Source organism: Phyllostomus discolor, chromosome 2 (assembly GCF_004126475.2).
Source record: "Phyllostomus discolor isolate MPI-MPIP mPhyDis1 chromosome 2, mPhyDis1.pri.v3, whole genome shotgun sequence".
Lineage (NCBI taxonomy): Eukaryota > Metazoa > Chordata > Mammalia > Chiroptera > Phyllostomidae > Phyllostomus > Phyllostomus discolor.
The window spans coordinates 188,574,263-188,588,831 of NC_040904.2; the positions used below are offsets into that span (position 1 = coordinate 188,574,263).

The 14,569-nt window shown below is 36.1% G+C and overlaps 2 protein-coding genes across 4 annotated transcripts; one reads left to right on the forward strand and one right to left on the reverse strand.

Annotated features, from left to right (window-relative positions):
* Nucleotides 1–1,167: 1,167 nt before the first annotated feature.
* Nucleotides 1,168–1,924, reverse strand: C2H12orf60 (chromosome 2 C12orf60 homolog). Its single transcript, XM_028533202.1, is given in 3 exon segments — nt 1,168–1,328; nt 1,331–1,642; nt 1,645–1,924. Coding segments are annotated over 3 exon segments (753 nt in total).
* A 3,676-nt stretch (nt 1,925–5,600) lies between these two features.
* SMCO3 (single-pass membrane protein with coiled-coil domains 3) lies at nt 5,601–14,166 on the forward strand. 3 transcript variants are annotated; one of them, XM_036019317.1, is made up of 3 exons: nt 5,601–5,800; nt 9,847–9,937; nt 12,772–14,166. In XM_036019317.1, exon 3 carries the CDS (start codon nt 12,788–12,790, stop codon nt 13,463–13,465), a length of 678 nt encoding a protein of 225 aa, XP_035875210.1. In that variant the 5' UTR covers nt 5,601–5,800; nt 9,847–9,937; nt 12,772–12,787; the 3' UTR covers nt 13,466–14,166. The 3 variants fall into 3 exon arrangements, with proteins under 3 accessions (XP_035875210.1, XP_028388463.1, XP_035875211.1); XM_028532662.2 differs by lacking the exon at nt 9,847–9,937 and having other exon boundaries at nt 5,603–5,800; XM_036019318.1 differs by lacking the exons at nt 5,601–5,800; nt 9,847–9,937 and adding an exon at nt 10,894–10,958.
* Nucleotides 14,167–14,569: the final 403 nt, after the last annotated feature.

Here is a 14,569-nt window from a genome sequence, read left to right on the forward strand (position 1 = left end):
TGCTAAACATTATCTATGGATAGAATGTGTGTGTGTGGGAGGGGAGCTATTATAAGTATTACAGGACTTTTCTTTCTATCTTTCTTCCTGTTGTTATTTTTTGGTAACTAAGGAGGTTACCTTGGTGGAAGTGATTGCATAGAAGGCTTAAAAGCATGTAGAATACCTTCTTCCTCCCTCTTCATCAAATGCCCACATGTAATTTCTTTCCCTTTTCATTTCTCATGCTTCAGACTTTTTTGAACAGAGTATAGAGAAAATCTCTTTTTAAAGGAAAAAGTGAGATTTAAAATTTTAAATGAGGAAAACAACTTAGGCATTTTCAGAAAGAAAATTCCAATAAAAAACTAGAGTGATTAATTGCTTTTTCAACAAAGTTCCTACTGGGTGTCACATGAAATACGGCAATCTTGAGAGCATACCTTTACAATGCACGAGAGCCAAAGACCTTGTGGTAGGCAAATGAACTGGTCTGACTTTTCTTCCCCGATACAAGCACATCTCAGACATCCTACCTCTGCAAGTGTTATATGGTGTTTTTGTTGAGAAAGATTAGATCACTTCCATTTTCCAGCCTCTAATTTCTCCTAATCATAAGACCTCTGTAGGACACAAATGAGAGTAAATCATCTACTCTAATCTCATTTATGTAAGAAAATTTTATTCTCATCCATTGTTCTTATTCACTTCTGGATAAATCTTATCAAAAGGGTTGAATGATTGCTTATGGTAGTCAAGACCCTGAGATGTACAGAAACTGGTACATGAGTGACAAAAATGCAGAGGGTTATTTTATATGTTTCCTAACCCTCAACAGTTGTTTCTGCCAGATTATCTAGTGGTAATGTTTACATTTGCCTGCACTTTGCACTGCAGTAACTAGAAATATAGTTACTGAGTGGAAATTAGTTTGAAGTTATTTCAGTTATCCTTTAAGATGAAATACAATATTTAGAAACATCCTCAAATGTAATATTATCTTGATTCTTTAACAATAAATTGTTTTTAGTAACTACCATTGTAAGCAGTTTCTTTTTTGATAGAACAAAACTTGAAGCAAATGGTTTGCCAGGTGACTATTCTTTGCATCAATGTCGCAATCGACAACATGTCTGGCATCAAAGGTCTTAGAACGTGCAATGAAAACTCACAGGATCTGAATTGATTTTATGACAGAAATGAGCCTTTCTGTTGCACTCCTATTAGTCTGGCTTTCTTAATCCAAGAAATGTTCATTTCCACAGTTTTTAGGGCTTTTTGGAGGATCTCTCAGATTGGTCGCACAGTTTTGATAATTTGCTCCAACTGCTCTGTGGCTAACTCAATATATTCTTCGTAGTCTCGGTTTCTAATGCACCCTGCAACTTTTTCACATTGTCTACTATAATGGTTTTGGACGGGTCTGCCGTTGGGCTTTTCTCAGATGTGGTAGCATCTGGTTGTGCTTTGGTGTCGTTTCTACAGAAGTCACTTAATTGAAGATTCATAATGGGATGCTTCATCAAGAGTGAAAGAAAAGATTCCAAAATCCCAGGGATGTTACCACTATTCACCCAAGAGATAGTAGGTGGTACATGGACATTTCTGGATCCTTCTTTAGCTGACTCATGCAACTTCTTTACATTGGCACTCTTCTCACCCACATAGCTGTTCCAATCCTGAAAAATAAAGGTTTCTTTTGCATTTTGTCATCCTCTGCATCCACTACAGATTGTGTCTCCTTAAAAATTATGAGAATGTGTTTAAAGACATCCTTAATATAACCATCTTCTTTCACAGCCAACCAGGTGATCCAATTGTTCATACCGCTGTTAAACAATTTGGTAAGTGTGTTTGTAAAGGAAGCAAAAGCTTGCACATGAAAAAAGAATGTTTTGGCAGCTTGAACCAGCCTTTCTTTGTCCTGTCCTGACTCCGAAGACATTTCTCCAGCAACAGTGTTTCAGCACTGCAAAACAAAGCAGCAATCCAAATGAAAACTAAAAGTACATCTGTTAACCATAAAAAAAAGACAAAGCATTATCTGAATATGAAGATACTTCCTGTCAAGGATTGGAAAACTACACAAGCTTTAAAGAAGAATGATCCTGTGTTTTAATAAAAATAATACCAAAACTACTAAAGCAGAGTAGAATAGGGGTGTTTCATTGAATTTAAGCCACATATCAAATATTGTGTGCTGGATTCTGAATTGGATATGTTTATATATGAAGTGGCACTGTTCTCAAGAACTATTCTATGTAGTTATTTCCAATAACTAATGGAAAATACTGAATAAAGTATTAAAAAGTATACAGAAAGGCTCTGGTTCTAGTTAAAATAGAGCAAACATACTCCATACAACATTTCCTACTGATTAAAACTAAAAATCTTCCACAAAATATATGAAGGAACTATCATGTAACTCTGAAGTTGGATAACAGCAGACTGAGGAAGCAGAAAATGCAGCATTTCAAAGAAGTGCAACGCCATTTGGTGCAAATTCCCAAAAGGTCTGTCCTGTCTAAAAATGTTTCTGCACTTTCATTACAAGCTTCCTCTTCTGCTGCAGAGAGGAGTGTTGTTGTCACTAACGTTTGCTCACAATCCTACAATATTTTTTCTAGCTGCTCTAGAACCTTGCTCTACCAATCATCTTCTTTTTCTCTTGTGCTGAGGACTAAATAGTGCTCCCCCAAAATTCTTAAGTTGAGGCCCTAACCCTCAGTATGGCTATATTTGGAGATAGGACATAAAGAAATAATTAACGTTAAATGGAGCCATGGGGGCAGAGTTCTGATGTGATAGGGTTAGTGTTCTTGTAAAAGGAAACACCGGAGGCCTCGCTCACTTACTCTCTCGGCCACAGGAGAGCACCATGAGAAGGCACCTGCCGGCCAGTAGGAAGACAGCCCTCACCAAAAACTGGATGGGCCAGCACCTTGATCTTAGCTCTCCCAACCTGCAGAACTTTGAGGAGATACATTTCTGTTCTTTATGCCAGCCAGTCTATAGTATGTTGTTACGGCAGCCACCTGGCATCCTCCGTCTTGCTCTTCACTTTTCCTTCTCCTTTACACACACGCTCAGTTTCCTCCTCGGTTAAAAAAAAAAGTTTGACCTTGACTTCCCTTCTGGTAATAACACCATCTCATTCCTTCCTTTCTCAAATTTCTCAAAAGAAAAATTGTAATTAATTCTGTCCCCCATTATTTTCCTGTAAGGCACCAATAACTTCTAATTATCAAATCTGTTGGCTTATTTCCAGGCCATAGCCATTTTGAGTTTTCATTATTTAAAATTGCTGATTACCTCTTCCTAATTCAAAATTTTCTCTTCCCGAGGCCCGTATGAGATGTATAGCTCTGGTCCCTCTATATCCTCTCTAAGCATTTATATTTTTCACAGCTTCTTTTCCTGCTTATGTCACCAATAGCTCTCCAGTCTCCTAAGCTCAGCACAGCTGTGTCATTAACCTTTATTATATTCTTCACTTTTTCCCTTTGAGATCGCGACTGTCCCCATCACTACGAATGTCGAATGTCATCTGTACACAGAAGACTCCTAAACCTCGTAGCGTAGCCTCGGCAGCTCTCCTGAACTTCATTCAGGTCTGCATTTTCAACGACCTTCCGGCCATCTCTATAGGTGACTGCACCAGTATATTCCACACAATGTATCCAAAACCTGCACTTGTCTCCTTGAATAACACTTTTCCTCTTAAACTTTGCCTTATTGTTGAGGCTCAAAATCCATTTTCATTTTCTCTTTCCCATATCAAATCCATCCCTAACATTTGCTAATTCTCTCTGAACTTATTTCTACCTATCCCCTCCCTGACAGTCCCATAACTCCTACTCCACTTACCTCTCATCTCAACAATATTAATGGCCTCACATTTGGTTTCAATACTTTTAGTCCACAGGTCACAGTGCAGCCCACAGGAAAAATCCAGCCAGCAGGGGCATTTTATTAGACCACTAGAATGGATTTTCAAATTTTAAATCAGTGACCAAATTTAAAAACTGGAAGACAGAAATATTGATTTCCGTTGACTATTGAAAAAAATGAGATGAACTGGCAGCATTAAGCCCAGGCTCTGAGTTGGAAAAACTACCCAGTGCTGAAGTTGTCCTCTTTAGACTAGACATTCGCCCTCTGTACCTTTCTGTCTTACACTGAGTGTTTCAAGTATATGTCTTGTTCAGTCACCGTAAGCACTGGAGTTGCTGCCCCATGTTTATTGTTCAGACCAACTAACGCAGTTTATATAAAGTGACTGTCCTGAAATCTAAACTCCTGGGGTTATCCCACAGCCAAAACCTTTAATGGTTCAATATTGCCGAGAGAACGAAATAAATTCCCTAGCACGGCATTTAAGACCAATTACAAACAGCTCTCCATGTTTCATTGCACACCCCCCCCACAGCCACCTGCCCCACCAGCAGTCTCACATATACCTGTCCCACCAGCAGTGTGGATGGATGTTTTCTCCCTGAAAATGCTCCACAATTTTTTGTGCAGCTCCTGTGCATTTTCTGTATCCATACTATCTCCTCCGTACCCCAGCTCCTACACATTTGTGGAAATCCTACATACCCATCCACCCCTAGTTCATATCCACTGACTACCCTGCTTTTTTTTCTCCCATGTCCCTACTTGGTGAGGCCCCAGGTTACAACAGTTACCAACTGACCCACTGGACAAAAATAAAATAATTCCCTCCTCAGCCCTTCTTTGGGACTGTAAGAAGCAGCGCCCTTAGATTTTAGGTCTCCTAGCTGGCATCTTGGTTCTGTATCCTCTATCTACCCAATACCAACAGAAATTGTTGTTTATATAAAAAAGAAGAGTCTTCATTTAGTAAGTTTTTGCCATACACCAGACACCATGCCAAGTGCCTTAGGTGCATTAGCTCATTTAATCCTTATGACAATCCATAAATTATGTACTCATACTCACATCGCTCTAGTGAAAAGATTTAGAGAGCTCTATGAAGTGATTTTCCCTAGGTTACATGGCCAGTGAGTGGTACTCTGAGTACACAAAATCAGGGCTATCTATTTCATGCTGCAGCCTGTGGTCCCTCCCCAAAACTACAGTGGGCCGAGTGACTCTCCTGCTTCTGAGAGAAATCAAGGGAGATTAGGACAGAATCCAGAGGAAGGAGCACACAAGACTCTGATCTAAACTTTCAGGAAAATGAGTCAAGTTGGTCTTTAAGGTTTTTATATTGTTAAGGCAATTCACCGAGATAACAAAAAAGAGAATGATAATGGTCAGAGGAATTAATGGCATACCAAAAAAAAATTCACATTGGGCTGGAAATGTATTTGGATTTACATCTCTTGGGGACCTATATAAAGCAATCAGCAACAGATGGAGATATAAATGCAAGAGAAAGTGAAGGCAACTTAATATCTAGAACAGCTGACAAAATGAAATCACAAAATCTGAGGGCTGCAGTCAAAGAGCGGTCTTCTCCACTGAACTGAATTCACTCAGTTATAGAGCACTTTTCAACAATAAAAAGTCCATTAAAGAACAGAAAATTAAATGTTTTGGCACTTTAGTAGTCTTTCAAATTACATTACTTAATAAATACTACTTTCATATTAATATAGTAAATAGAAGAATTCTGAGAACTAAGCCATGCAGAAACTGTCCACAAACCAGACAGGCAGAGGGACCCAGCAGAGACTAGCAAAGCCTGTAAGTCATCACATTCCATCAGAAACATCCAGATGCAAACACATGAGAGAGCCCTTCAACAACACTGCTGAACCGCTGCTGGGACTGCCAAACTCAGCAACGCCGCAAGGTAAGCAATATGGGTATTGCTATTAGCATCGATATAATACTGTTCTTCGTTATAGGCAATTTGAAATAAAATGCCAGTCTTAAATCCTAACCATAAATCTAATAGAGTAACAAAATAACAGGTTAAAAGGATCCCATGGCATGTTCCTTGTGAGAAGTTATTTCTCTGAAGACACCAGAGAAAGAAGAAAATTAAGTCAGAGAAGAAGAGAAAGCAGTAAAGACATAAACTTTAGGAAGAATTAAGGGTGAAATGACACTGGTGTGACTGTGTCTTGTTTACATGGATTGTTAAATTTCCTTTTATGTCTTTATCATTAATATCAGCACTTAGTAGCTATAAGAGTATGAATGTGCAAGCGAGTACTAGTTAATGTACAGTGCTTGTGCTTCTCCATAAGTTATTACACTTAAATATCATTGGGAATTTGCTGTGTGTCTCCAAATAGACTCTTATCTTTTTGAGAGCAAGAAACATTGGCTTTTTTTTTAATGCCTTACAGTATATAGTAGATGTTCCTCAGTAAGCACCTGGTAAATGCTGATTAATTACGCTGATATTCTGCTCTCTAACCAGAAATATTCTTCAGAAAAACTTATATCAGAAAGTGTCATCACATCATGGTCAACTTGTTTCTTTTTCCAGTTAAAGGCCACAGTCTTGTGTTAAAGGCCAGGGTCTTATATTAAAGGAGGAGGCTCAGAGCTAGTTAGTAATTTCTTCTCTCCTGAAAAACTTCTGACTTTACTACCTAGGCCTCATTCCCACACTCCCAAGTAAAGGAAGCTTGCATGACAGCAGGACCTACGGTGCATGGGGAGGAGGAGGACAGCAGGGAGAAATGTGAAGCCTCAGAGAACACTAGAGACTCAACATCAGAGGTTAAGCAGGATCACATTCTTTTCTTTCTTTGTTTTAACTGTTATTGTGGGGAAAGTTAAAACATACACAGAAGTGAAGACATTAATACAATAAACTCCCATGTCCCTATAACCTAGCTTCAAAAATTATCACCACAAGGTCCATCTTATTCCCTCTGTAACCCGACTCCACTGTCCTTTCTAGATCATGTGGAAGCAGATCTCAGAGACTGCATCATTTCATCACTAACGTTTTCAGTATGTATTTCTACAAAGGCAAGAATTCTTCTTGAAATTTAACTTTGGCTCCCCAAATTAAAATACTTAACAGAACTGTCTATGACTTTGAAACACATTCAATATACTGCTATAAAAATTTATTTTTGTGGTATTGCAGAAGTTTGAAGTGCAATTTGCAATACATATCAAAAGTAAAAAACAAATTATTTACTTAATTATATAATTCTTCTGTAAATTTATCTTGAGAAAATAATCCAGATCTAGAAGGGGAATCTAGAAGGGGAGGGGGAACTATGAGTATTGAAGTGCTCATTGGAATATTATGATAGTGAAACAATTGTAAATTTACTAAATTTTAGTAAAGATATTTTATGGAATATTTCATATAACCAATGAAATAATTATAAAACTATACATATGGGTGTTAAACTAAATCAACATAAGATGAAAATTTTATTTATATTATTATTACAACTTTGTAAAAATACTTATACATTTAAACAAACTTGGGAAAATAATAAAAAAAACTCAAGATGATAGGTTTATGGGTATTTTTCCTCCTCGATTTAAAAATATTTTTATGTTACTGCTATTTACTTTATATTTTAAATATTTTATCAAATCTTTTATTTTTAATTTTTTCATGTCATAATTCTACAATCTATCAAAGCACATATCATGTCACTTGCTACATGACACCTCCACTAATCACCTCAATATCAATTTCTTTCTTTAAATTTCTACACACTTGACAGTCACTGAACTACAGTTATTCACAAAAGTATCCTGAGGACTTTATATTTGAATATGTGATAATTAATATTTTCATTTTGTAAGGTGTTTTCTTTCCTAAAAAACTAAACCAAGTATATAATATCAGTAAGTAAACCTTAGCTTTCAGATATAATCATCAATATGCTCTTTTAATCTTGAACATTTACTATTCAATTCAACAAAATTGACATGGGCTCCATAAGAATCTATCTGAATAAAACTAGTCCTTGTTTCCATTCCAACATCCTAGACAGGCTGATCATTGGCATTACCGATTTTGTTTACTGCTTTTTTAATGAAATAACAAGTTAAAATGCACGTAGTTTCCAAACTCTGTTTTAGCAACAGAGCAGTCATGCAGCATAAAAAAAGCTCAGTAGGATAAACAACAATGGGACATTTACACAACGGAATACTATTTGGCCACAAAAGAGAAGAAAATTTTACCTTTTGCCAAAGTATAGATGAACCTGGAGAACATTCTACTAAGTGAAATAAGCCACTCAGAGAAAGACAAATACTATATGATTTCATTCATGTGTGGAATATAATGAACAAACAAGCAAAGTTGACAGACTCATAGCAAGATGACAGCTAAGAGGCAAGGGGAGGGGCATTGGTTAGGGAGTAGAGGAATTGAGCAAAAAGGAAAAAGGACTCACGGACGTGGACAAGTGTGGTGATTGCGGGGCAGGGGGATGTATAATGAAACTCAATGGTAATGGGGAAAAACACAATAAAAATAAAAATTAAAAAGTACAGCTGCTTCAGCATACACTGGGGTGAAATAGGCAGCAAGAGACCATGAGCGCCACCTCCTGGCTAGTGATTCCCCATCAGGTGCCCCAGGGCTCTTTAGAACTTATTTCAGGAGCCACTTCAAGAAAATACACACATAACAGAACAAATGCTGCTGCGCAGTAGAGAGTAATAGCCCAGGGTAAATTTTTAACTGATGGAGCACTATCATGTGAAAACAAATAATGTAAAAGTTTACAATTACCATACAAAAGGTGCAGGTAATCAGAGCTGAACTAAGTAGACCACTTAGCTACCTGCTGGTACCAATCTTTAAAAGTCATTTTTATTTTTTTATTTTATTTATTTATTTTTAGAGAGAGGGGAAAGGAGTGAAAAAGAGAGGGGGAGAAACATCAATACGTGGTTGCCTGTCACACGCCCCCTACTGGGGACCTGGCTCACAACCCAGGCCTGTGCCCTGACTGAGAATCCAACCACAACCCTTTGGTTCACAGGCTGGTTCTTGATCTGCTGAGCCATACCAGCCAGGGCAAAAGTCATTTTTAAAGTGACTTTAAAATTATTTTTAAAGATTGAATATTAAAGTCAATATTTAAAAGGTCATCACTGAAAAGTTAATAAGATAGTCTACGGCCATACCACCCTGAACATACCCGATCTTGTCTGAAAAGTTAGTAAGATAGAGAAAAGTATATTGTCCAGAGCTCCTTTTAGGTAGACTACTATATATTCTTAGTAAGACATCAATTAGTCATGCCTAAATAATACCTACGATCTTTAAGAAGGGTGACTCCAATTAATTGAAGAAAGGCTTTTGTTTTGCTGAGCAAAGTAAGCAATTTGAGAGTCAAAACTAAATTGTCACGGGCTATAGTGAAAACTATAGCTGTTACCAACTATAGTTTTCTCCTCTAAATGTCAAGCACATATTTAAGAGTAACAAATTGAAAGGGTACAAGTTGTTAATCTTCCCTGGATGACTGAATGTCTGCATATTGACCCAGTGTCAATATATGCTAAAGTGTGACTTGTTTAAAATTTGAATTTGCACAAGTCAAGCACCAGCTGTAACTACAATTTTGAATGACATATTACTTTCAAGTTGACATGTAATTTTACCATCTCAACTTTTTACCTAGATTAGAAATTCCATGAAAGCAGGGACCATGTCTTTTTTTCATTTTTGTGTGCTCTACAGAGCTTAGCATACTACCTTATGCATAGTAAGGTGCTGCTCCATTAGATAAATTGTTACTGAATTATTAAATTGCAGCCTTCATCAGGCTCTTCAAATTTCACCTGTCCAAGAAATAATTCATTAGTTTCACCTTCAAACCCCACCTCTCCTCCACCTACCTCTCTAGCATTTATCTCACTTTGGGGATAGAAATAATCTTGAACTGTGTTCAGTACTGGAGCAGGTATGGTAGCAGGCCTGCTGAAGATACTTGCATAAGGAACCCTCCCAAAGCCCTTCCCCGAGGAGAAAAGAGCTAGGAAGGTAAGCCAGACTCAGAAAAATGAGACCTTTTATATTAGGTGTGAAAAATAATTCTGAGCACATCTTGATGTCTCTTACTCAAACTTTTTATTGGCACTAAATTATTAATTGATGGCTGATCAATTCATCTAGGTATGAAAGTACAAGGGTTTCAGTATGTAAAAAAAAACTATTACTTTTGTAGTTGAAAAAGTACAGTATCTTTGACTTCTAATAAGATTTAACTTTTTCATTAATTAGCTATTCCTTCTTTTACTGTCTGTTCAGAGTTGTTTGCTCATTTAAGTATCAGATTACTGTTTTCCTTATTAATAACAACATTCTTTCAAACTTCATAGTTCTTCATTTTACTTGTATTTTTTCCCATTTTGTTTTTAGTTCCTTTCACATAGTCCTCTTTGTTAGTCAAATTTTTGTATGACTTCAATGGTTTTAAGCTTATAAAGCCTTCTTTTATACAGAAATTTGAAAATGATCCATTTTCTTCTATTTTATTAGTTCATTTTTGCATATATTATGCCAATAACATTTTAAAATTAACTTTTAACACCTAAAACTATCCCATTATCCCAGGATTGTTTATGAGATAATAATTTCAATTAACATTTGAGAATCTATATTCATTATATATTAAATCAAATGTACAGAAGGGTTTGCTTTGAGGATTATTTTGTTCCATAATTCCATCTACTCTTTCCCCTGCACAATACTGGTTAATATTGTATCTTGATAGTGTTTTAATATTTGAGAAGGAAAAAGTATCATTATTACTTTTCATGAAAAAAAGTCATACCTATTCAGTCTTTCAGATACATTTTATGATTAATTTGTCAAGTTGTGTTAAAATAATTATTTTTTGGAAGGAATTGGTCACTTGGAAGCACTCAGCCTTCCACAGGAGGAAGATTCATTTTTCCATTTGTTTATCTCTAGGTACATAGCATCACACACCTTTTCTGGAAGTCACGTCTTCAGATAGTAGCATATGATAGTTGCTAGAGATGTTTTTCACCTTTTCAAGGTAGGAAAACTCCTCTCACATAATTAACTGAATAGGGATGTAGTTGGTGATTTTCTGAATTAAAAGCCAGAAACAGGTTTTTACTTCACAACATCTGAAAACTAGGAGCCAAAAAAAGGGGGAAAGTATGGAAAATTTCTAGAAGAAAAAAAGGAAAATCAAAATCTGAATTTGTGGTTTTCAAATTTCAGTTTGCAACCAGATGTTGAGTTTGAGGACTTATTTAATAGACAGTCAACAAACAATTTCTTTAAATGGAATTGAGATATTTTCTCAGTACTGCCTTGAGAAAATTCTTGTCTGTCATGCATGCGCATGCGTGTGTGTGGGTGTACTGGATCTGAATCAAAGATAAAATTGAATTTCTGACCACATTGAAGCTTATTCCACCAGGATTACCAGTACATTTTTCTAAATTTAACAGCATAGATGATTATGTTCCTAATCCACTTGTTTTAAATCTTCCCCTCTTCATTTCCAAATTATATCTTTATGACTTGGAGGATAGGTTATTTTCACGCTTCCTTTCTTGAGATAAACACCTTCACTCCTTCCTCCCTTGCTTCTCAGATTCCCCCATCTAGGCTAAGACCCATGGTCTTAAAACAAGGCCCAAAGTAATCAAGATAATGTTTGTTCAAAGAGAGAATGTGTCAGATTCCACACAGATATACAGAACTCCACTTTCTCTCTTTCCTCCCAAGACTTCAAACAAAAAATAAAGATACCAGGCACATAGGAATCCTACTCAATGCATGCATATTAACATTTTTTTAAATTAGGCTCAAGCTTTTACAAAAGGAAACTCCTACCAGGCTTATTTTATTCATTCTATGGTGTACTTTGCTACTTATTCCTTATTACTTCTGTGAAACGACATTTTCTTCTTCCCAAGGCTAACTCTAACTTATCTTAATATGGGCAAGTACAATACAGATCATTCTAAATAATTTAATTTATAAGCTTTGCAAATGGGGAATCAGAGAGACAGTCATAACTGCACTGTCCCCCGAACCATGGTGACTTTCTCCTCAAGTGAGATTTTAGTCCAAGGAATCTTGAATATATACTGTCATCACAAGGACTTTTTGTAAAGATTCTGTTATGCCTGCCTTTCAATATCCCTTAAGTTTGGAGAATCTGTCTGTAAAAATATATATAACATGATTTGAATATTATAAATTAAGATAACATAGTATATAAATAAAATTATATATTAATCTCCCTATAAACTCAGTGATCTTAGTAGTCTTACTAATATCTTTACTAATATCTTAGTAAGATCTTAGTAAGATCTTTAGTCTTACTAATTTAACTCCAAATATTGTAGAAATCAAGCTGGTAGGTCTATTCAATGTGGTGATTAGAGGTTAGAGAAATAAAGGAATTTTAGAGAAAATTAGCTCTGGTTATCAAGAGCTAACCATTTCAAACTTCAGTCTGTTTCAAATATGTTATCAATATTACTTGGAAATAATCACCTCTATCTTAGACGTTCTTGATTTGGTTTTAGACTGACATTTATTAATAATCAGATGCTTTATAAACACAAATATTTTCTATCTAGGACTTCCCCTCACCACAAAACACAATTCCTTGATTAGTGCATTGACAGGGTGCCACCCATGTTTCCACACACTGACTTCAAGTTTCATAAAAATAATTCTTTTGAAGAACCTGTTTGCTGAGGAATTCCTTACATAGCATATTGCTGCTTTGCTATCAGGAAGTAAAAGATTTCCTGGTCAAATCTATGCAGACAGCAGATATTTTTAAAGATTTTTTAGTGAAAGTTTACCATTTTATTTTTCAGAGATCATATTTGAAATATGGCTCAGAGTGACTTCCTCTACCCAGAGAACCCGAGGAGGCGGGAAGAAGTCCACCATCTTCACCAACAGCTCCTTGATTGCTTATCTGACAGCTTCCATGCCACCAATAAGCTGATTGGAGTCTTAAATATGCATTTGGGGTGCAAGCTGGACTCCATTGAGATGAAAAGAAATGGGACCATCAAAGAAAATTGTGATATCATCATCCAAGCCGTGATGAAAATCCAGAAGGAATTGCAAAAGGTTGATGAAGCACTCAAAGATAAACTAGAGCCAACCCTTTATAGAAAACTTCAGGATATTAAGGAGAGGGAAACAGAAAAAATTGCAATAGTACAAAAGGTTATTTCAGTCATCCTGGGAGAAGCTACTTCTGCAGCCAGTGCAGTGGCTGTTAAACTTGTGGGCTCGAATGTCACGACTGGCATAATTAACAAGTTGGTCACTGTGTTAGCTCAAATTGGTGCTTCTCTCCTTGGTAGCATAGGAGTCGCTGTTCTTGGCCTTGGCATAGATATGATCTTCCGTGCCATCCTGGGAGCAGTGGAAAAAACGCAGCTACAAACAGCCATCAAGAGTTATGAGAAGCATCTGGTGGAATTCAAGTCAGCCTCAGAAAAATATCATCATGCTATTACTGAGGTCACCAACACAGTGAAACAACAAATGAAATAAACAGCCACCTTATTTGCCACTGGAATACTTTCTGCTTCTCTCTCAATTATAGTATTTGGTTTCTTAGATTAGGTTCATTTTCCATAAACTTTCATCATAGACGTAAATACAATAAACAAATTGGGAAAAGGAATTAGAGATGCTAAAACTAGATGACTCTTGAGTTTTGCAACAATAAATGCCTGGGTCAGTTGATGCTAGACCCTGTGAGTTAAAAGACTGACCCAGGATGTCTTCTCACTCTACTCTACCAAATAATGTTAGGGTAAATGCTATTATAGAAAAGGTGTAGAGATTGCCTTTTCCTTTCTAATTCCCAGTCAAAATCCTTAAATGTAAATGAGTGCTGAGACTTTCATTTCTACCACTTCAGACATCATTTAGCTTTAAGAGGACATACTTAGTAATTTCCACCTGGACACAAACCCTGGGCCTTTGAATAGAATACAAATACTACCATAATTTCAATCATCACTTTAAATCCAAGTTTCTGTAAACTGGGAAAGACTAAAATATGGTTTGTAACAATTAACTTCAATGATAAAAGGAAGCAATAGTTCTATAAACTTCTAATTATACACTATAATCTGAATCTATTTTTAACAGATAAAAGTTAAAACTAAAAAGATAAAGGTTTTGTTTCTGTAATTGCAATCAACCCTGACCAATCTGGTATGACAATTAAATATCCCTCAAGTGAATGTCCGAACACTCTGTAACATTTTTTAAGGAAAATCCCAGATATATATCTGTAAAATGCATTTATAATGCAAAAGATGAAACCACTCTTTCAAGAATTTGTCATTCAGAGGAGTCATTGTTTACTTTATGAGTTTTCAGGAAAATAAATAAATTTCACTTTCAATACTAGCAAAAATGAGGAAGTTGCCCTAGCTATATAAACCTTTAGGTTGCCTATTTCATTAATTACCTTCAGAAAATTCAGAGGCTAAGGAGGTCTAATAGTTCAGTTACATTTCCGCAGATGGAAGTGTTTGTTTTCTAAGTACTGCACCAACTAATAACTCCCTGTTGAGATTCTTGGATTAAACTCACAAAATTATTAATAAACTGTGATGCAAGAATGTGTTTGTTATAGTTGAC